Source organism: Callorhinchus milii, unplaced genomic scaffold, assembly GCF_018977255.1.
Source record: "Callorhinchus milii isolate IMCB2004 unplaced genomic scaffold, IMCB_Cmil_1.0 Scaffold1, whole genome shotgun sequence".
NCBI classification, from domain to species: domain Eukaryota; kingdom Metazoa; phylum Chordata; class Chondrichthyes; order Chimaeriformes; family Callorhinchidae; genus Callorhinchus; species Callorhinchus milii.
In genome coordinates, this window is record NW_024704742.1 from 48,437,200 (window position 1) to 48,459,206 (window position 22,007).

The 22,007-nt window shown below is 39.1% G+C and overlaps 1 protein-coding gene across 7 annotated transcripts in view; it reads right to left on the minus strand.

Moving 5' to 3' along the window:
* Positions 1–900: 900 nt before the first annotated feature.
* Positions 901–22,007, minus strand: part of apbb2b (amyloid beta (A4) precursor protein-binding, family B, member 2b) — a 166,689-nt gene continuing 145,582 nt past the window's right edge. For 3 of the 7 annotated variants that reach the window (XM_042341544.1, XM_042341541.1, XM_042341554.1), the window contains exons 10-15: positions 13,685–13,799; positions 9,018–9,105; positions 5,882–5,965; positions 5,557–5,672; positions 3,664–3,843; positions 901–2,775 (exon numbers count right to left, since the gene is read on the minus strand). In XM_042341544.1, coding sequence (XP_042197478.1) covers positions 2,608–2,775; positions 3,664–3,843; positions 5,557–5,672; positions 5,882–5,965; positions 9,018–9,105; positions 13,685–13,799 — 751 coding nt within the window. In that variant the 3' untranslated portion in view covers positions 901–2,607. Of the gene's footprint in view, positions 2,776–3,663; positions 3,844–5,556; positions 5,673–5,881; positions 5,966–9,017; positions 9,106–13,684; positions 13,800–21,330; positions 21,337–22,007 lie in introns of all 7 variants that reach the window. The other 4 variants (XM_042341537.1, XM_042341533.1, XM_042341543.1 and 1 more) reach the window with 3 other exon arrangements.

The following is a 22,007-nucleotide window of genomic DNA, read 5'->3' on the forward strand; positions in this document are numbered from 1 at the left end:
AAATAAAAGAGAAAAGATATAAAATTCAGGCTTAGATTCCATGTATTTTAACCAAATTGACAAAAATATAAATCAAAAGACAGAACATTTGGTTAAACCCGATCCAAGTATTTTTACACAGTTTTGGCTTTGCTGCGCATCTAACATTTTGAAATGAAATGTCTTGTAAATGCATGACATCCGTTCTTTGCGATCGCCCTTGGTTGTTCACAGCTTTCCTCTGTGCTTGTGGTGTTTTCTGTAGGTGCATAAATCTTCACTGTGCACTTAAATGTTCAGCAGCTGGTAAAACTCAAGAAACCACAGCTACACCTTTACTTGCACCACCCTTCTTCTCCCTTCCTGTCTCCTCCAACCAGAATGCAGAGCAGTATTTTTAATGGGATGTTATGATTTCATTACGCTGTAGAATTACAAAGATGTACATTCCACCCAAATGTACCATAAAATTAAAGAAAGCAAACTAAACAGGTGAACTGCCCTTGAAGCTGAGCAACACCTTTTGAAGTGCTCAAAACAGAAAGAGCGAGACTTGAGAGTTCTTGAGAAACATTAGTAAATATAGTGCACTCAAACATCACAAGCACTAACAATGCTGATCTGTTGCCGGATCATAAAGTAAGTGTACATTAATTCTTTGGGTTCATTCCCACTTGTCACGAGTCAACTGGGTATGTGCTCACAGTCCCACTTATAAGACCCTCTTTTGACTCCATTGCCCCATTTCCACACTAATGTATTATGGCTCTCAATGCACCAATAACAGTGGTTTTAACATTTTCACAACATTCAATGAGATCCCGCTTGTCCCTTTTGCTAGTCTAGATGCAGTCTCCCAGTGCATTAAATGGGTACCATACTAAATGAGTTTACCATTTTTCTCTTCCTTAGCTTTTTTTAGTTATTTTTACTTCAACTCAAATCTTAACCCTTATTTGAAATTAAAAATGTACAGGGAGATTTGAACTGCTAGTTTAGTGACAGCATTTGCATTATTGCTCAATCTAAGCAAAGAATTTAGATCACTAGTTCTATTAACATAGCAAAATATCCGCTTGTTTTTAAGGTCAGGTTGCATCCTTGAGATAACTGACATGTAGAATTCAACTTGGTCCATTTTTTTTAACCCGAGTACTTTAGTAAGACAAGCGCCGAATGTAACTTTGATTAAAGTCTCCGGTTTGCAGATTTTCAACCCTCGCTTTTTCCACTCCGCAACCCTTACCCAACAACACATCCCAAAGCCGAAGCTGACCGCTGGCATTCTGATCATAAAATAAAGCTAACACCAAGTGTGGGGAGAGACTCCGCCTTGGGTCTAGATTTACTGCCTTTACCATTTACACTATTTAGAGAGCATTTTAGAATGTCCAGAGTTCGGCAAATTGTTGGATTCAGTCTCAAATTTACAATAGTCTTTCTCTAGTTCTTCCAAAAAAACTGGCTTCAAATTGAAGTCAGTAGAGATATTTGCTAAATTCTAGATGCTCTAAAATGCTTCAGTAAACTGCTGATAACCTGATCCCAGCTTAAGTTGTCACTACCACTTAAGTCATCGTGCTGTCAATATCCCGGACAGATTTATTTACATACAGTATTTATATACGCCTAACTCCCCACTTTGAATAACTCATGACCTTTGGAGTGCCGAGTTATCAGGAGTTTATTATACTTAAATAGAGTCGATCTAGACCGAGGTGAAATTTATTTCGAAAGGAGTATGTTTTAAATAGAAGTAGACCAAAAAAATCATTCCCCAAAGCAATGGAATAGACACAAGTATCTGGGCACTTTCTCAAAAGGTAAGAACGTGGATTTCATCAAAGAATGGTTGAACCGATGAATAAAGAGATCCAAGTGAAGCCAACAATTAAAGAGCAAACATTTCAAGCAGCTTCTAAAAAACAGTCACAAGTCGTAACTCCAACAGTATGGGCTTATCATGAGCGAGTGTATTATATTAGAGGGAATATGTATGTCTTATGCTAGAGGGCAATGATAATGTTTATAAAGCTTGTCATAACCAGTTAGAGACATGCATCCACCTTTCAATATTAATCTGAATTGTTTTAGTCAGTAAGTGCTCCGCAAGCAGGAAGCAGAGTAACAGAAGGGTCTTATAAGTCAGATACACATAATCACATTGACTGCAACGACCAAAAGGATAACAATGACAAAAAATAAGCAGCCCTATTACAGTCTAAGCACCACTCACTACATTGCACCAGTGTTAGTGACAGAAAAAGTGCACTAGTAAATACTTCCGATTTGAGCTTGGTTGTGAGATGTCCAGCTTTTAGTAGACAGCAAGATGAATTGCTTGGGCACCATTTAGTCCAGGGCTTATAGAAATTCCAGACACCTTCCATCAGTTAGTGAACTGAAACGATGATAGCAGAAAGTTATTCATGCGCCTCCCGATACCACGTCATGATGAAGAATGAGATAACATGCTCGTCTTACATTTATTCTGACAATAAACAATATATGTTGAAGACAAGAGGTTCAGCATATATAACTGGAAGGCTCAACATCCGCATGGATCATGAAGTGTTATCTCAGTTATTACTAGACTCTAGTGTTTAAAGAGATCTTTCCAGATCCTCTTCAAGGCGATTCAGATACTGGTTGCTTTTGTTTCAAAGTGTCAATGAGAGACAAAACACCACGTTTTACACTGGTCGTGACCCGTCTTGTCACAGAGTCTGTTGGAGGACCAGAAGAACACATCCTTGGCGGGGGAGGTCTGGCCACTAAACACTTCTGGTACCGAAGCTGTAATAAAATGAGATTAAATACTGTTATGTTTTCTAGATATCGTTCCCACCAATAAATCATGCACTTCTCAGCTTTCAAAAAATTCCAAAAATAAAATCCTTACAAATGTTCACATTTTAAGAATAAGAAATTAAACCCACAAAATAATTAACATGCAATAGTTCCTCGGTTTGATAGCTGTAGCTGCAGGGTATAAAGATAGTCCAGTTTGCAGCAGGCTGAATGGTCAAATACAAACAGACCGAAAAGTAACCGACAGCAAAATTCCTATTTAATTACAAAATTGCTATAAATTTTTCAATGAAAGTCAGCATTATGCTGGTGTCTATCCTAGACAAGACAAGTTTTGTGACAATCAGCAGTCAGTCTTGCAGTATCTAGGTCAGCAGTCTAAAAGCGGCACATTAAGAATTCTCTGTCTAACGTGGGAACATTTCAATATGTCGAACAGATCCCATTACCATCAGAAGCTTTGGTGAATCTTAAATAGTGATGTTCATGTCGGAAAACGTCTCAAGTGCTTTATAACAACTGGCACTTATATAGAGATGGGAGTGGGAGACTGAGCAAAGTAGGAGATTGGGGGAGGGAGGGGGTAAGTGGGAGATGACCAAAGGCACAAAGAGGCTTTTCATTGGGTTTTGAAAGCAATGAGGGAGAGTTTGAGGCGGAGGGATTTAGGAAGAATTCTAAAGAGTAGGGGCAACAGGTCTGAAGGCTCATCTGATGATGATGAGGCAGAGGGGGTGGAGCACATGGATGGGTCCTGAGTTGGCAGAGTGGAGGAAGTAGATAGGAGAGTAGGACTGGTGAAGATCACAGTAAGGGCATGGGGGCATTTTAAAGTTAAAACAAGAAGTAAAGCTTTGTTCAGAGGGTACACACCATACATGCTGCCTGAACAGCCTCAGATACGTTTCCTGCATTTGGCTCACACCAGAACACGTGACTCTCATAGCGCTGGTTCCCTGTGTCCATAATGAAGGCGAACGAGTGGATATCCTTCCCCACTCCGATGAAAGACAGAAAACGGACTCGGCACTCCAACAAAACCTCATCTTCATTCTGCTCAAAGTTTAATAAAGCGAAAGGAATTAGTTATAATGTGAGCAATATAACATATAGGAGATCAAATTAATTTTGTGAAGGTGTTCAGACATTGCACCAACTCAACATTTGAAGAATTGGAAGAGAATGGACTTCTTTACCTTCCAATAGCAGAGAATCATAGAAAATGTACAGCACTAAAGGAAGACATTAACTCCAGCATGTCTGTACTGGCGCAAGCTCCACACTGATTCTAATCCCATTCCCTTTCAATAGTATTTGGCAATTTTCCCTTGAAGTGTGGTTGAGAATTGCCATTGAACAGCCAATACAGCACATTTCACATTCCAACAACTCTGCAAACAATATTCCAACCTGTCCCTTTCTCCTTCATAGAGACTTAAATCACCAAAATAGCAAATTGGAGTCAATGACACAGAAAGAGTTAAGCCAGTCACCAGTGAGCCCCTCATTACATTATTGCCTCAGACAGTCCTATCTGAAAACCTGATCAAATGGTAATCTGCCGATAATGTTCTCTGGGATGAAAAATGTTCATATGAAAAGAAAAGTACAGAATAATGAGGGCACTGGGTGTCTGACACTTGAGAAAACTCATTGCCATACTAAAGTGTATCTAGAGCAGATCAGACTGAGAGTTCCACACGTGTATGCCATCTATATATGGAAATGTCCCTGTATCTGGATGGAATGAACACTCTCTCCGTGGAGGGACATACCCTGCTTATCTAGTTCTGGAGACCTAGGCTTGGGGACCTTTGGAATACTGCTGTAGTTCAACCAGCCCAAACCACAAAGCTGCACTATTGAAAGTACAAACAATGCTCTACAATACAACTTACTATAAAGGGAAACAAACAAGCATTCAAAAAAAGTGGTCTGTAAAATAGCACTTTCATTTCATTTACTGTATCAAGGTGTCACTTCCTAAAGCAGTTCACACAATGAGGTAATTTGAAGTGTAGTGACTGCTGCAGCACCAGGATTGACATCACCTGTTAGGTGGTGAGGGGTAGCTCAGTTTCTAATTCAGTGTTGTCAACGTCTCATGGCTTTAGGTTGCATTAACATCATCTCAGTGGTAATGTCTGGACACTGTCCTGAGGCCACTACAGTCAAATTTGACAAACAAATACATTTGATCAAGTTTGATTTCAGAAACCACAACAAACTAAAAGGCCCTCTTGCACAGCCTATAGCAACGTGAGGGTACAGGCTCAATCTCACACCCTAAAGTCTGATACATGGAGAGTGTCAGGCTGAATATATATTGTTTGCTGATATCCAAATGTGAGTCACACTGACCGATGGGAACTATGCACTGACTCACCAGTTGTCTGGTTCTGTCGGAGTTCTTATAATCCAACGAAAGGTACAAATCCTGAGTGAATCCTGAGCCAATGCAGGTTGCAATTCACACACTTCAGAGCCAACACAGCACAGCTGTCAAGACCACTGTCAGGAGCAGTGATCTCAGGAGGTGGTGGGTGGAGGGAAGTAAGGCATCCTTTTCCTTCTCCACCAGGGGGAGCCCTCCCTGGTCCTTCCTCACGTGCTCTGCTCTGGCAATCAGCTTGAAGCGGAGGTGATGGAGACTTCAGCCTCCTTCCTTCCTTCCTCTCAGCTGCTGACAGAACAAGACCCCAGGAGACGAAGGGAACCCAGTGAAAAAGAGGACATACAAACACAGACAAAAATGTTACCACTTACCTTCTGTCTTATCACTGTAACAGTGGCATCAGCAACGTTCATGATGACGGTTAGCCAGTCTGCTTTGTTAGTTGTGGCCAGTAAACTGTCTATTGCCCCGTTCAGTATTTCTATACCTACAGATCAAGTAAAATGGAAGAATTAGCGGGCAACATTCTCTTACTTTTATCTCATTTGGTTTTCTTTCCCTTTATGGCACATTATTATACCAAATTATTATTGCATTAACTTGTTCTTATTCTGAGTAATGGCAACAGCAATATGAAGTCAAATAGGCAATGTAACTAGTACTCTGTCCACCCAAGGCATCAAGGAGACAACTTACCTAGTGGCTTGGCCACAGGTAACATGCCCAGGTACTGAACATGAAACTTTTGTACCAGTTCCGTCTTTGGTGTTGGGAAATCTACTGCATAGCATGAAAGAAAAATTAAGACACGTCAAAATTAACTTTACTGCGCTGCAAACTTTGAACAATATGTTAACAATAACCATCATATTACAATTAGGGATATCAACTCAACAGAATCATAGAAATGAATAATATAGTAGGAGGCCATTTGACTCATTATTTTGTGTCAGTGTTTGCACTTCCAAAAAGCCACCCACCCTAATCCCAATTCTCTGCTCTTTCCCTATACCCTCCAATATTCCTCCTCTGCATGTTCTTGTCCAAGTCTGCTCTAAAACCACTTCTGAACCTCTCTAACTCCCCAAATCACAATGTTGATTTGCGCTGTCTTGTCCTTGAGTTCCCTCCCAGCAGAAAGTTTGTCGTGATTAATTCCCTCAAACCCTTTTATTAGCTTAAACACCTTGGATCATATAACTAAATTGAAGACACCCGTAGAGCTGGAACTACATTTCTGGATGTCGTTTGATGATAAAATTCAGATGTCACCCTGCCTCAGTTGGTTGCATTCAGCTGATTGTTTATTCCTGCCCACATTGGAAATTTGAACTCATATAGTCAAGGCTGACACATTGGTGTCAAAGAAGTTGACTCCTGACAGTGCTAGGGGTGTGCTGAATTTTTGGAGGTGTGTCCTTCAGATGAGATGTTAAACCAAGGTCCCACTGCCTGTTCAGATGGACATTAAAGATCCCATAGCACTATTTGAAAAGAAATGAGAGGCCTGGTCAACTGGATAAAATTAGTGATTCACTTCATGTAAGGACACTTCATTGTGGGAGATGCTGTCTGCAAACTGGCTTGTCTATAAAATGTGTTTGTCTATAAAATACACAGTTACTACACTTTGCAGTATACCCTGTGAGGTGATTTGATATGTCCTCTCAACCCGAAAAGGTGCTAAATCAAATGTAAGTTTTTTTAAATTATTATAATACATTGGACATCAGCTTTTATATCATGTAGGCCATGACATAACAGTCAATAGATTTTGTGTTTTTCAATCAATATTTTTCGAACCATTGATCATCCATTATTATTATTATTAATGATAATTAATATCATCATTAACTAAGAATGCACCAGGAATATTGAAACTATCGAGTACTCACTAAGGGTCTGTGGAATAATTTGTGTCAATTACGTGGACTCCCGACATGTTTCTCAAAAGCCACACCAGTGCTTTTGTTTTTAAAAAATCCTTTTAATTCTACTTCTGGCCACATCTGAATGAACTGGAAGCCACATCGAGCCGTGAAGCTGTATTTTATTATTGCAACCATCACTCTGTGAAAGGCAGTCGATGCAGTTGATGAAAATACGCACTTAAATATTTGACTGTACAACTTCACTTTGACATCCTGCAATATTTAAGTGCAGTGACAACTTTAGAAATTCATTCTTAATTTTAAGATGTAAACCTGATTTGACTTTCATATCCTGTCATCAGTCAATCTAGTTCACCCCACATAAAAAAGAGATCTGAGACTATAGTTAACTATGGTTAACACCACAGGTAAATGAGGACCGAGATAAGAGTGTGGCCTTACTTCTATCAAGCAAGATGCATCTCAACAACAACTTGCATTTATATAGCGCCCTTCATGCCGCACGGCATCTCGGAGTGCTTCCGAGACGTGAGCCAACTGAGTGGCCACCATTCTGAAACGTGCCACACCAAGGACAATGAACAGCCCTGAGTAGAAGATATAGCAACATTTGGAGCCAGGGAGAACTTCCAAGCCCGTGACAAGCCCGTGACAAGCCCAACTAAAGTTGGAAAACAAGTCAATTTCTAAACTGGAAAATGTCCACTGTGATACAGTGTCAATGATAGCTAAAGAAGGCAGTGCTGCTGTTTCTGGAGGTGAGTATAAGAAACTGAAGCCCATTGCAGGTGTGGGCTGAAGTCAAACATTCATTAACTCAACAAAAGACACAAGGTGACAATTGGAAACTGGGTCATAGTGGTTTGAAACACACTCGAGACTGGGGAATCTGTGCTAAAATAATCAATTTGAGAACTTTTCTGACTGTGAAAGAAACACTGTGACAGCCAGCAAATGGAGGAGGAAGAACAAAATGTGGTGTTGAGTGGTGGTTCATACACAGTATAGGCTTGGAAATGGAGCCGGGTGGAGGGAAAGAATCATGTGGCTGTTGTGATTGAAGCTTGTAAAGGAGATGTTCCTGTGGGCCTTTCTGTGAGGAGGTGACAGTAACCTGCTGTCTGTGCAGGACAAATTAATAAAGAAGAACATGCAGTTGTGGCGAGCCACACAACTGAAGCACTAACTAATGCTACACTGACCTCACATGTTAAAGCTACTCTTCTGTATTTATAAATCAGGTATGGAGCTACAATCTCATCCTAGCTTCTTAACCATTACTCTCATATCCAATTTAGGGTTGATGGACCTGTGAAGTCCATCTTTCTCAGGAGGATTTTCAAAGTGGTGGCTGAACATGGAAACAACACTCACTTATCCTGAAAGTAGATGGTGTCAGACTGAGATTCTAACACTACTGATACGATGCATTGTTATGCAATACTTGATATTAAAGCTTTGAGGGACAACATTTCATCTAAATTTAGGCTACAAGACTGTTTTGTCTTAAAAACTAAGAGCATGCAGAATTGTGGAAAATTCTTAAATCTTATATATTGATAATCCTTTAATTTGATATATTGCCTTATCAGGTTGTTGAGACGTCTCAAAATGCTTCACAGGATATCCTGTAAAGTGGATTGGCTGTATATTTAGCTTGAAAGCAGGTTTTCTGAAGTTCTTAAAAATACCAGATTGTAAATTAAGATTGAATTTTAGAACTTTACACAATTTGGGGCCTCAATTGTATAAAATATGATCACAGCAATTGAAAACTATAGACAAACTGAAGGTGTCTCACTTATGTCTCATTTTCATTTGCTTTACTTTCGTCATGGGATATATAAATTTAAGACATGTCAAAATGAGCGGCCTCAAAGAGGTTTATTTTTAAAATTCTCAACACATTGTGCATCCAGCTGATGTTATCGAAGCATTACCTTGCAGAGGAACCTCAAGGTTTACACTGACTCGCTCCTGGGAGACGCTGCAAGCCACAGCTTTGGCAGTCCTCCGTTCCGCCATAATCTGCAGAAATTGAATAATAATGTGATTATTATTCAAATGTTGAAACACAATAAAGATATTGCTTTATATTTATGGGTCCTGATACCCAAGCTGAATGGGGCTTGTTGTGAGACAGATCAAGATCAGACAACCTGTCCAATGCAGTATGAACAATAAATCTTTGAATACTTACAGTACACCAATATCAAATAGTATTCTGTCTGTTAGGTAGCTCAATGCCTCTTGCTCTTTGCTTCAAAGCAAAAGTGTTTTGTTGGCAGTGCTCAACCTTTATGTACTGACATTGCTCTTAATACCCAAGTGAGATGCCCAAAGATGGAAAAAGAGCAACACCAAAAGTGTAAGCAAGATAATTAACACAAGATGAAAAATGTCCTTCACATAATACTATTTCTTCCCTTTTCAGTAATCTTGTAGAGGAACATATGGGTCAGAAATTTCACCAGCCGCTTTTGTTAATTGAGCAGAATTCAAAATGTTTTATTCCTATTTTACATGTAAACATTACTGAGGCTCTTTTTAAACCAGTGATTTATCATTCCAGAACTTGGCAACATGATGGAGAAAATTCAAATGTTTCTTCCTGTTAGACAGATGAAACTCTTAAATTGACTATTATGCTGATGTACTGCTGTGCATGTTGTCTATAATGGAAAATTACTGAACACTTGTACTGATGTACCTTTAAGTGAAATTTTGCTAATAACTTTTGTAAATTGCTAGGCAATGTTAATGAGGAAGGTCTTTTCCTTATCCAATGTCCTTGGTGTGTCTAGCATGGTTATGAAGAAAAACGGATGCGCTAACAGACGACCTTTGTTATGTGAGATGTAAGACAAAGAACAGGTATCTGTGATAACTAGGTCACCCAGCAGCTATAGTATAATAGCTAACATTGAAGAAAGGCTAATTTACAAATGTAGTAAACAAGTTGGGTCTAAATGTAGCTGAAAGTAACTGTTGTATTTAGAACAGACCTGGGAAGAAAGCACAGAACCCACTATGCATCTGTTCTCCAGATTAGGTAACTTTGTCTTTTCTGTAGCTTTGCACTGTCCATAGTAAAGAATAATTGAATTAAACTGTTGTTGTGAGCTTGATTATCTGGTGTCCAAAACCAACATTCCTGAAAAGATTTTTTTTTATTGCAATACTCTCCACCCCCAAACTTTAAGAACTACAAAAGAGGAAGTTCACCAGCACTTGGCACAAAGGACAGCTTCTAGGACATCACAGTAACTGCTTTCTTTGTGAGTCTTAGAATCTGTAAATGGCCGCTCAGAGAAAATGTCAACAAACTCACTTTGACTTCCAGTAAGTACCAACAACAAATTACATTTGTATAACTCCTTTCAGGTCAGGACGATGTCCCGAGGCGCTGGACAGTCAAGGAGTTGCACCCGTATTTGGGGTTTGGGATCAGGAGAGGTGGAGGGCAGGGAGGGAAGGGGTAGGAGTGTGTCCAAAGGTGCAGTCGAAGAGGAGGGTCTTCAAACGGGCCTTGAAGGAAGCAAGGGAGGAGGCGAGGCGAAGGGACGATGGGATGGAGTTCCAAAGGGGGAGGGCAGGCCAGAGTCCACTGAGCAGAGGGAGCGGACAGGTTGGTGTGGGAACCCAGATGTAACATCTCATAGTTACAACAATAAGTTAATGTGTATTGTAATGGAACTTTGCACTGACCGAAGCCTCTCTGGAAAATATCCTAAAATTTCAGTGAAAGCGATGTAAAATTGTATGAAAGAAGGTTGATAAATTCCACTTTGCCACAAAATTATTTTTGCTGCAAAATACTAAGCAGTAGTCATAGACCCAAGAATGATGAAATAAAAAGCTGTAAACACTGAAAAAATTAATTAAAACAGGAAATGCTGGGATGACTAGCATCTGAAAGAAAAAGGTAGATTAACCTCTTGAGTTTTAGCTTCAGACAGGGAGCCCTGCCTGTCAGCTGACTTGAAACCAACACGTTTTGAGTTTGATTCAACCTTCGATCTTTCAAGGTTGGAGTAAATGGTAACTCTTTGGGAGAGACATCAGGAAACCCAAGTCAGGTCAACATCGATGCAAGGCTGAGCATTTAAGACTTGAAAGTGCAGGCATTTCCTCAGTACGTAAGTGCTTTGAATTTGACAGGGCCAGTACAGATAAGCTGTGCGGAGCCAAGTCAGAAGAGTTCAGCCTCTGAAACGTTAACTATCCTTCCCTTTCAGGCACTGTCTTGTTTCTAATTTTTGATCACGATAGCAACGCAAAAAAAAAGCATATTCCCATACAGACCAGAAACAGTATTTATAATTTGTTCAGCTTCCTTGCAGACACAGCACAGACGAGAAGGAAGGTATTGCAAGGACTATATTACTTAATACTGCAAAAATAAGCAAAAATATTGACCTGAAGTGTGGGGCTAATTTCTCATTCAAACAGATCTTTAAGGCAATATTTGCGCATTGGGTTTTACATTGAATGCATCTGAGAACAATTCCACTTGCAAATAATAAGGACGAACACTCACAGAGCAGGGAAATGAATTATTTTTACTGTCAATCATATTAGCACTGTTTGGTCTACAAATTTACATGTTGCCATCATTTACTTTAGAATCAAACTATTCTTTCATAACTCTCTCTCCAAAGCCTCCTACCCATCCTTTCCCTCTATGTTCTCAAATAGCTGCTGAAGACCTACATAATTGATACATAGACATGGATAAAACTCTCCTTGCTAATGAAGACAGTTTTATACCATTCAGCCAATGGGGAGAGTGTAATGTTTCAGATGGCACTGTTTGCCTTCTTTTCTTCCTCCTTCAGATACAACTTTTTCTCTTAAACATTCATAACTGTTAAGAATACCCACCCCCCCCCACCCCCGTTCCCGCTCAGCCTATGTAAGGTGCTTTGAGACCTTCTCCTAATGTGACAGGCACTAAATAAGCAAATTGTTCTTATATAATTGTTCCTGGCATATTCAAAATTGTTTTCTCTTTCTTCAATTTTAATACTTTGTGAGACATTGCTGCTGCTGTGTTTCACTACATTCTGCACCATTTTATTATTTATTTTCAGATCATCATCCCACTCTTTCATATGGCATGATAAGCCAATAATCAAATACAAGTGTTATTATATAACAAGCAGTTATTATTATTACTATCATAATAGTGTCGGAAGCCCACATTTTTCCTAATGCGAGTTGACAGATATAGGAGACCTAATTACAGCATTCATTTTTGAAGCCCATTTCTAGAGCCGTAAACCAACACAAATAACATTCTTCAACCCTGACAAGAGGCATTGACTCAATTGTAACCAAGGCTGTGTGCAACAGAATTGTTCAAATAGCACTGGTCAGGTAATTAAACTGAAGAAGTGCATAAGATTTAAAGACATGGTCAAGTCATGAAGCATATCAGTGTTGAGCATTGTGTGCATGCTGAGTACTGAGGTTGTCATGAATGATCATTTCAGCAGAAGAGACGTTAAGAGCTGATTGATGTGATTGTGTTGAACAAGTTAATATAAAATTATAGAAACACTGACATGAATGAAATCATTTTCTAATGTCAAGTGTTATGAGATATTCTTGAATTACGAGAGTTTGTCTGAAATACTTGAGCCCTAGACCATTCATGTTATTGAATTATTGCCCCACACCTAATGACATGAATCTATTGATCTCTAAAACATCCATCTCCTTTTTAATGAAGACAGATGAAACCATTCAGCCAATGTGGAAAGTGCGATGTTTCAGATGGCATTGCTTACCTCCTTTGTTCCTCCTTTGGATACAACTTTTTCCCTGAAACATTCATAAAGTTAAGAGTGTACTTTGGGTGCCACACACCTAGCCTTCCCAGGAGGGTTCTTTTCAGAGCTCAATGCCTCAACCCAGCAAAAGATCAGTCTGTGACAGTTACAGTGCAGATAAAAGCAGCAGACACACATAGGGGTAGGAATTCTACCTGGATCTAGACTCAATCTATTTTCTTAGCATTGTAGAGCACATAGAAATCGGCAAATTCTTAATGTACAGTCTTAATTTTGAACCCAGAAATGATGAGCAATACATTAACATACAGAATTGCAGCAAACATTAAGATTTCAGGTACTTGAATGACAGTTTACACAGGCAGCAACAGTGAAAATATCAAGTCTAATACAATAAAGATCCCCCAGAAGTTGGTCACTTTAACACATAAACTGGCTGGTGTACAAGGAACAAATGGGCTGGCTGAGTGCATGTCCAGTAATGGGATCGACACTGCCACTGTGTTACATCCAAATTTGCACTATAACGACATACGTTACAACGGAGCTGCACTGTACAATTATTTAAATTTTAGATTCAGGGAGTTTAAAGCTAAGACCAAATTCAGCAATTTGCTAAATTCTTCATGCTAAGAAAATAAGAATAAATCTAGACCAGTGGGGATTTCTCCCCAAAGGTTGTGATGAAAAATAGGTAGAATCCTTGTACTGAAAAAGGCTGAGAATATTTTACGAGCTCAGTTATGCTCGAAGCATCAGGCTATTATTCATCAGTAGCTAGCAACTAAAGTACATTGTACCCTTCCTCTCACCTTGGAACAGATTTCGTGAAGACTGGTTGCGATGGCTTTCGCTGGTGTATCACACCGGAACACATGACATTTTAGGATTCGTGTATCTTTATCTCTTGCAACATAGGCAAAATCCCTGCATAAACAAGAACACAAGCCATTAGTTAGTCCACGTCCCTGCAATTATTTTCCAATCCATCTTTGGTGCCATTTTCACTAGAAGATCAGGATTGATCTTAAACGAGTGCCATGCATTGATGCATTAATGAGTAAAGTATCATTTAACAGATGATTTGTGCATTGGAATCAAATAATAATAATCCTTGCATTTGATATAGCGCTTTTCACGTCGGGAGGACGTCCCAAAGCGCTTCACAGAACACACTGTAAAGTGAATTGACTGTATATTTGTGGGCGAACGCGGCAGCCAATTGCGCACAGCAATGTCCCACAAACAGTCGTGGATTGAAAATGACCAATTTATTATTGTTTTTGGTTTTGGAGGATTATTATTAGGCTCTGTGTGGAGTAAGGAATCTTGCCCAAGGTTTCGCCCTCTGCCTGGAATTGAACTCAGGTCTCTCACTTGCAAAGCGAGTGCTCTAACCACTGAGCTACAGGACTCCACAAAGGGTAGAGGGAGGATTTATTGATTTATTTTGGGGGGAAAAAATTAACAGATTAAACCAGCAACTAAAGGTAACCAAATTAGAAATCAGTAATTCAATTTCAGGAAGCAGGTTCCCAACAAACTCAAGATGGGCTCTTGCATTCAGAGAGCCGTTGAATATCTTAATTGGATTACCATGTTCTAAAGCTCACAGATATGTTGGTTGAAAGGCAATTGATGGCTTAAAGTATTCCTTGAACCATTTTTCAGTTTCGGGAGGCAGAAAAGGGAGGCAGGCACAACATCGGCCAGTATCATATACACAAGTGACACACAATGCATTTTTATGCAATTCGCAGGATGGCGTTGTGCATTTTTAAACAAGAAGACCGGTCACAGGCTTTTGCATCAAATCAATTCACTTTACAGTATATTCTGTGAAGATCTTTGAGACATCTAGAAGACATGATAAGGCGCTATATCAAATGCAAGGATTATTATTTATTATTAAGGTGCAACCTCTCTCATTGCCGGATGATAAATTAATATTTGTTTTTATTCATCTCGGGATATTGAGGTGGGGCGTGAGGGAGAGGAAAGAGTGAAGCTGTCTGGGCTAACATTTATTGACTATCCCTAGTTATCCTGGTGGTGGTGATGGGTTTTCCCTTTAAATACTGCAGTGCTGGGATGATGGTGATCCCACATGGTGTTGAGGAGGAGTTCTGAGATTGTAGATGAAGGGCTGGAGATATATATCGAAGTCAGGATGACAAGTGACTTGGAAGCACAATATAAATTGATTCAATTCCACACACTACACATAAAATAAAGATTGAAGCACCTTCACACACTACACAGCAAAATACACTCAAAACACGCTCCATTGTCGTTATTGCAATAGTTAATTTTTCGGGTCGCTCACTTTTTTTGCCTCCTGTAATAATTCACGTCACAGGTTACAGGTCTAATATTCCTTCAGATTCCACCTCGTGTGACAACTTGAAAAGGGATTTGTAACATGGCATTCTGATGCTAATAATATGACTGTGTAGAAGATTATGAATTTTCTTTATGGCTTTAATGCAAGGATTCAGGAGCAGATGTACAAGATAAACTACTTTTTTTATTCTTGCAGAACATGTCCTATGAACCCTTCTGCTGTTACACCACAGGTTGATTGTTAGAAAGCTCTTGTGATGAGATTTTCCTCAATCAGTTTGCCCCTTCTCAAGAAAATTGGAGATCACTGCAAACGTCAGCAAGATACCATCTATCAAACTTCCAGCTGAACATCATTTTTATGTAAAGTTAATAACAAAAACTGGTTAACCAAATGTAGCTGAATTGGCAAAAGAACTCTGAACAGCACCACAATCTTGTGGAGTCGATTGGCGGATCGCTTTTCCGGGAATAATAATCCCTCAAAAAAAATGTGGTCACTTAATCCATGACTGTTGTGGGACACTGCTGTGCACAATTGGCTGCCACGTTTCGCCCACAAATATACAGTCACTTCACTTTACAGTATATTCTGTGAAGCGCTTTGAGACGCCTAGAAGACGTGAAAAGCGCTATTTCAATTGCAAGGATTATTTATTATATGGAAGCTGGCAAACATCGGTTTCATAACTACAGAGGCATAAAACTGGAGGCTTTGTGGTGAGTGTGACATTCACAGGAATTCCAGCCGTTCTACCACCTATGTGAAATTGGAACATGTAGTAGACTTCTCTGCTGTGGTTTGGAGCAGTACAGAAAGCAAGCAGGAGTGTGTATGTGTGATCAGAAACAAGAGGATGTGGAGGGGATATTCTCATTGGCAAGTAAATATACAGGTCGCAGCTGCTGTGCGAGTCTGTTGGTCAATAATAATGACTTTCACACTGCCCAGATCATTGATAACAACTCACATTTATACAGTGATTCACATACAGGAACAGCTCAAATCACACGAGCAGCAGGCCATCCAGGAATCTACAGCCTGTCTCCTGTCCTCCATCAGGCTCAATGAACCCATCACCACAATCCTCACTCCTCTCCACAGGCTCCCCATCCCCCACCGGATTCATTTGAGATCCTCAACCTCATGTTCAAATCCCTCCATGTCCTCGCCCCATCCTACCTCTGAAACTTCCTACAATCATAACAACATGGACACTCCTTGGCCAGCTACCAGTGGCTTACTTGTGTGAATCATTTGAGACATCTTCCTGAAATTAAAAGCACTGTATAAAAACAAACTGCTGTTGGTGCACACCATGCAGCGCATTGACAGGTTTAAAGATATTGATCCAAGGCATGGTTGTAGAGACCCATTATTTATAGATTTTGAAGGCAGGGAGATGTAAGGTGAATAGTAAATTTACTGCCCAGCTATGCACTCTTCATATCAAAGTTGAAGCAGTGCGATATGTTAAATTTAGTAACAGTCGTTAGCCATTGTCACCTGGGTACTAGGTTTCTAGAGCATAACCGACAACCTTTTTCATTCTGTGGCATTTTTATAGTGGGAACAGGACATATGAATTCCCGATGTGTGAGCTGTCTGCTCTGAAAACACAGAGGTGGAGGTTTCCCATGGTTTAGAATTCACCTCTCTAACCTGCTTTCAAAACTCTTCTAAAAACCTACCTCTTAACCCTTGCGTTCAATCACTTTCTCCTTACCCTCCTTTTCGTTCCAACTTGCTGAGTGTCTGAAACTGTTCATGTAATTCACTTTGAGATGTTACTCTATGTGGAAGACTATATAAGTGCAAGTTGCTGTTGGTTGAAACTGCAGGCCTGTCGTTGCTGCTAATGTCACCAAAGGAGCCTCTGGTAAAGTCATATGATGCTTTCAAAGGTATGCTTATTGTGTGCCAATTAAAGGGACCCTACAGACTGGGGAGCATGCACATTTAAGTGAAAATCATTAAGTCATTAATTTTTATACAGTATATAAAAAAATGAAATGCAAGTTCTATGAATCATGTTTGCACCTTTCCTTCAGATTTCTAAACACCAAAAACTCTGACTGGTTTAACTTTAAGGCAACAATTGGGAAGAGTTACTTATCAATTGTTACTGTCCAGTGATATAAATTGTAGGCTAGATACCAGATCCACACCATCAATACACCACAACAGGCATTCTTGGCTATGATCATTGTTTGGCAAAGTATTTTTATTTTCAGTGAATGCTGTGCCTACAAACCACACTTGGTACCAAGCAAAGTCCTGAGACTATTTAACAATTAATTCAAATGCAAATTAGATAGATTTCTTTTAGAAAATAATATTTGGGGATACAGTATATGAGTAATTTGAGACATGAAATATAGTAAGTGAGGTATGTTTGAAAGAACTAAGGTCTAAGGTTCCCAAAGCATTCCACTGTGTTGGTAGTCTGATCCATAAGGGATTAATTGTTATCAACATCTCCATTTTTGTAGCAAGCGACTACCAGGATGGTAGAATGCAGACTTGATGGACCTTGGTCTTTTTTCGTCTAACAATTCCTATGTTCCTAATATTCCTATGTTCAATAAGTTACAGAACTGGTTCAATAATAATGTATTAGTTCAGAGTTTCTGTAAGCCTTTTTTGATCACATACCAACATGGGAGTGTACAGGTTTACCCACTAATGAATGCCCATTATTGTATGTTCAGTATCGAGTTTGCATTGAACTGAAAGCACCAGAGATTCAGTCTATTAACTAATTATTTGGGAACTACTCTTCCATTCTACACAAATAAATGACTTCTGGCTCCTGCAATGATCAACTGATTTATGCTGGATCATACGCTGTTTTAACAGCAGCTAAAAGCTATCAGGTTTACTGTTCTAAGCTATTACTGTTAATTGAATATTTTTCCTGACCCATTCTATACACAAGGGATATGTAGCACACAATGATTGCATGCATTCTGCTACTCAGTGCAATTTATGTGATGTTTCTGTATTTATACCATCAAGCCTCAGTTACAGATATTCAATACCACATCTAACTGAGAGAAAGTCCTTTCACTGTTTCCTTCACATTAATCCCGTCAGTATCCTGGTAATTATTTTTACCCACAAACTTCATTCCTTGTCAAAGATGTGGCTAAGAGGACAGAACAGCTTAAGTTAAACACAGTGGATTTTTAAAAATACATATAATTATTTTTTGAAAAAGATTAGTTAATGCCTATTGTTTCTCCTCCGCTACTGCAAACAAGGATTGTTTGCTGGGGTTGGGTTCTATAAGTGGAAAAGTTTTCAGGTAATGCATTTTAAAAAAGCATTTATATATTTTTGAAAATCCACTGTTTCAATAAAACTGAACATAATGTAAATGTTTAAATGATAACTTATAGACTTAAGATGTTCTGATAATTGATTCACACTCTAGGTTGATACTCTGATGCACTGATGGCAGAGGGAGGGTGCTCTTCAGTTATTGGAGACGCCGCCCTTTGAATAAGACATTAAACCAAGGTCCTGTCTGCTTGTTCAGCTGGACCTTAAACATCCCATGATCTATTCGAAAAGAGAAGGCCATTTCTCCTAGAGTTCTAGCTGACAATCCCACAAATAAAATTGGTCTCTCACTTTATGGCTGTTTTAGACATTGATGTGTGCAAATTGAGTGTTGTGTTTGCCTATAAATACACAGTCACTTCACATAAATGTTCAGTGCACCTCCCAATACACGCTTATCTCAGTTATTAATCTGTGGTTGAGCTTTTCCCTAAGTTTACAAAGATGATTGAGTTTCTGGGATCAACTGTTCCCACCGTGTTGAGTAAGCAGCTCCTCCATGATGATGTACTTATTGGGTCCGTGAAAGTTCTTCTCATCCTGGAGATGGTAAAATGTATCTTTGAGCCCCACTCTCAGAGAGTATGTGTGTGTTGGGGGGTGGGGGAGACCATTATTTGGTTCCCATGAAGCCCTATTTAAATTTAGGAATATACTACATGTTTATCATTTTAAACACAGTCCTGATCTGGGCATTGTCGTGTTGTTCTTTGAATATATAGGTTTAGAAAACAAGGTGTTCTGTGTCAGCTCATTAGAACGGAAGACATTAGTGACAACAACATAATTATGTTCATATAGGCCCTTTCACGTCGGAAGGTCTTCCCAACGAAGAAACGAATGAAGAAACTGATGCTGTCTGGAAAACATAACTTAACAAAACCCAGTTCCAAACATTGTCCACCAGATTCTGAATCATAATATTATATTACAATATCCACGAAGAGATTTGATGGGAAAGGGGTCAAAGGTTGTAGAAAAGTGTAAGAGGATACCAGGGAACTAACAGGGAACAGATCAAGAGGACAATGGATTGAGTAAAGAAACCTACAAGGTCAGAGACATATTTGAGGTTTATGTTCTTCTGTGCTGTAAATTTCTATAAATCTATAATTTATTTTTTTGGCGGTAAAAATAGCTTCCCTTTGCTTAACGTAGCAGTGAATAGCAGTTTGCATCATTGGGATAGAGGTGTGGAGCTGTATGTGAATACAACCATATACACCTCAACGTTAGGTTACATTTATTCTGACAAGATTTACTTGGCATGAAGAAGAATTCCCAAGGGTGTCTTGTACTGATACATTAGAGGTTTACTTATCCTAAGGGAATGCATTTATTCCATAAAATAAAATCCCAAACTACAATTTTAAAACTCTTATGGTTACAGCACTCCTAGTAATGTACTGCCAGTTCATATTTAGATCTTATGTCTGATCTTACAAAACCTATACCTGGTAATGAACATACGTGACTTAAACATAAGTTTGTTGGCTCAGTTGGTAGCACTCATTGTTGAGTGAGAAGAATTACATAGCACAGAAACAGGCCATTTGGCCCAACTGGTCTATGCTGCCGTTATGCTCCACATGAGCCTCCTCCTGCCCTTCCTCAACTAAGCCTATCAGCATAACCTTCTAAGATCCGGGGTTCAAAACCCAGTGTAAGGGCTCTGAACGTATCTAGTTCAGGCTGACACTCCAATGCAACATTGAGGGTTTGTTGCATTGTTGGATGCGTCACATCTTCCGATGAGATAAACCAAGGTTCTGTCTGCCTATTCAGGTGGTCATTAAACATCCCATGACACTTAAACTTCCTGGCCAACACTCGCCCTAAATAAAATTGGTCATTCACTTAATGGCTGCTGAGCACAAACTGGCTCTACAAAATGCACAGACAATACACTATAACAATATAACCTGTGAAGTGCTTTGAGACGTTCTCTTGACAAAGATGCTATGCCAATGCAAGGATTATTGTTGAAAAGGAATTATTTCAAATGGGAAGCTACTTCTTATAGCTTCACATTTGAAATAATAATTATTATATTATTATACACTATAGCATCTAAAATAACATTATTTTCTATATCAGCAATGATTACAATCAGATCTTCACTGCAATACACATAAACCATTAAAAAATTCCATTGGATTTGAAAACTAATTTAAATAAAATAATAATCTTTACATGTGATATAATAATAAGTCTATAGAGCCTTGCATATCTGAAGGATGTCTCAAAGCGCTTCAGAGGATTTACTATAAAGTGTAGTGAGTGTGTAATTGTAGGCGTACACAAACATAAAGTGGTAATATTCCACTTAATGTTTACCTTTTTAATATTTATGATTTTTTTTCAGGAGTGAATCTTAGCTGCGATACTGGACATAAAATAATTAGTTAAGTTATGCAACTTTGAAACTATCAACGCAAAACAATGTGTAGTACATCGGGAGATAAACAGGATTTCCGGCTACAGCATGAGCCGGTGGATCACCTGTACTAACTGTGCAGTTTGCTTCAAGGCAGATTGGGTAGGGAGCTGTACACCACACATCATCTTTAACAAGGGACCTAAATAATGAGCTGTCCTGAAGGCAGATCCAGCTGCTAAATATAGCTAGCAAATGCGAAAAGCAGTCTGGGAAAAGACGGTTCTTAAAAGAAATCAATTTCTTAACCACAAGTAAATGCTCAGCTATTTACACTTTGGGCAGCAACTGCAACAAAACACAAGCTACAATAAGAAAGAAAGATGTATTACCTCTCTCTGAGTCCAGGAAAGCAGAGGGAATAAAGCAGAAAGAATGCAATCAACAAGAGGAGAATTTTTAAACCCAGAGAAAAAAAGGGCAACACAGTGAAATACAATTATCACAATCCCAGATTTACCCAAACACTCATAAATTTGTCACACTTTGCAGTGGAAATTAGGCGAGAAAACAGACATGTCCCCCACAGTTAAGCAGCAAATTGCCTCAATACTTCTATCTACATCAGTGCTAGGGGCAAATGCAAATCAAAGAAAGGTTTCCTTTTCCAGAGCTGAAGAACTTGTTTCATTACCCAAAGTTTCAGACAAGGTGTATTTTGTGCTGTAATACTTATGCGATTTTAACACCACCAATCTCGACTCTGCTAAAAACCCAGAATGTAAACCCACCAAATTTAATGATGATGAATGACCTGAGACCCTTCTCAGAGTTGGATGGGCTGCTGTTTCTGCAGAGAGTTGCTTTAATCTCCAAAATGAAAAGCCAGAATGGCATCAGAACAATGGGAAATAGCGACTTTCCAAACATTTCGCCCACAAATATACAGTCAATTCACTTTGCAATATAATATGTGAAGCCCTTTGAGACGTCTAGAAGATGTGAAAAACGTTATATCAAATGCAAGGATTATTATTTTATTATTATTACATACTCTCCACATTGTGTG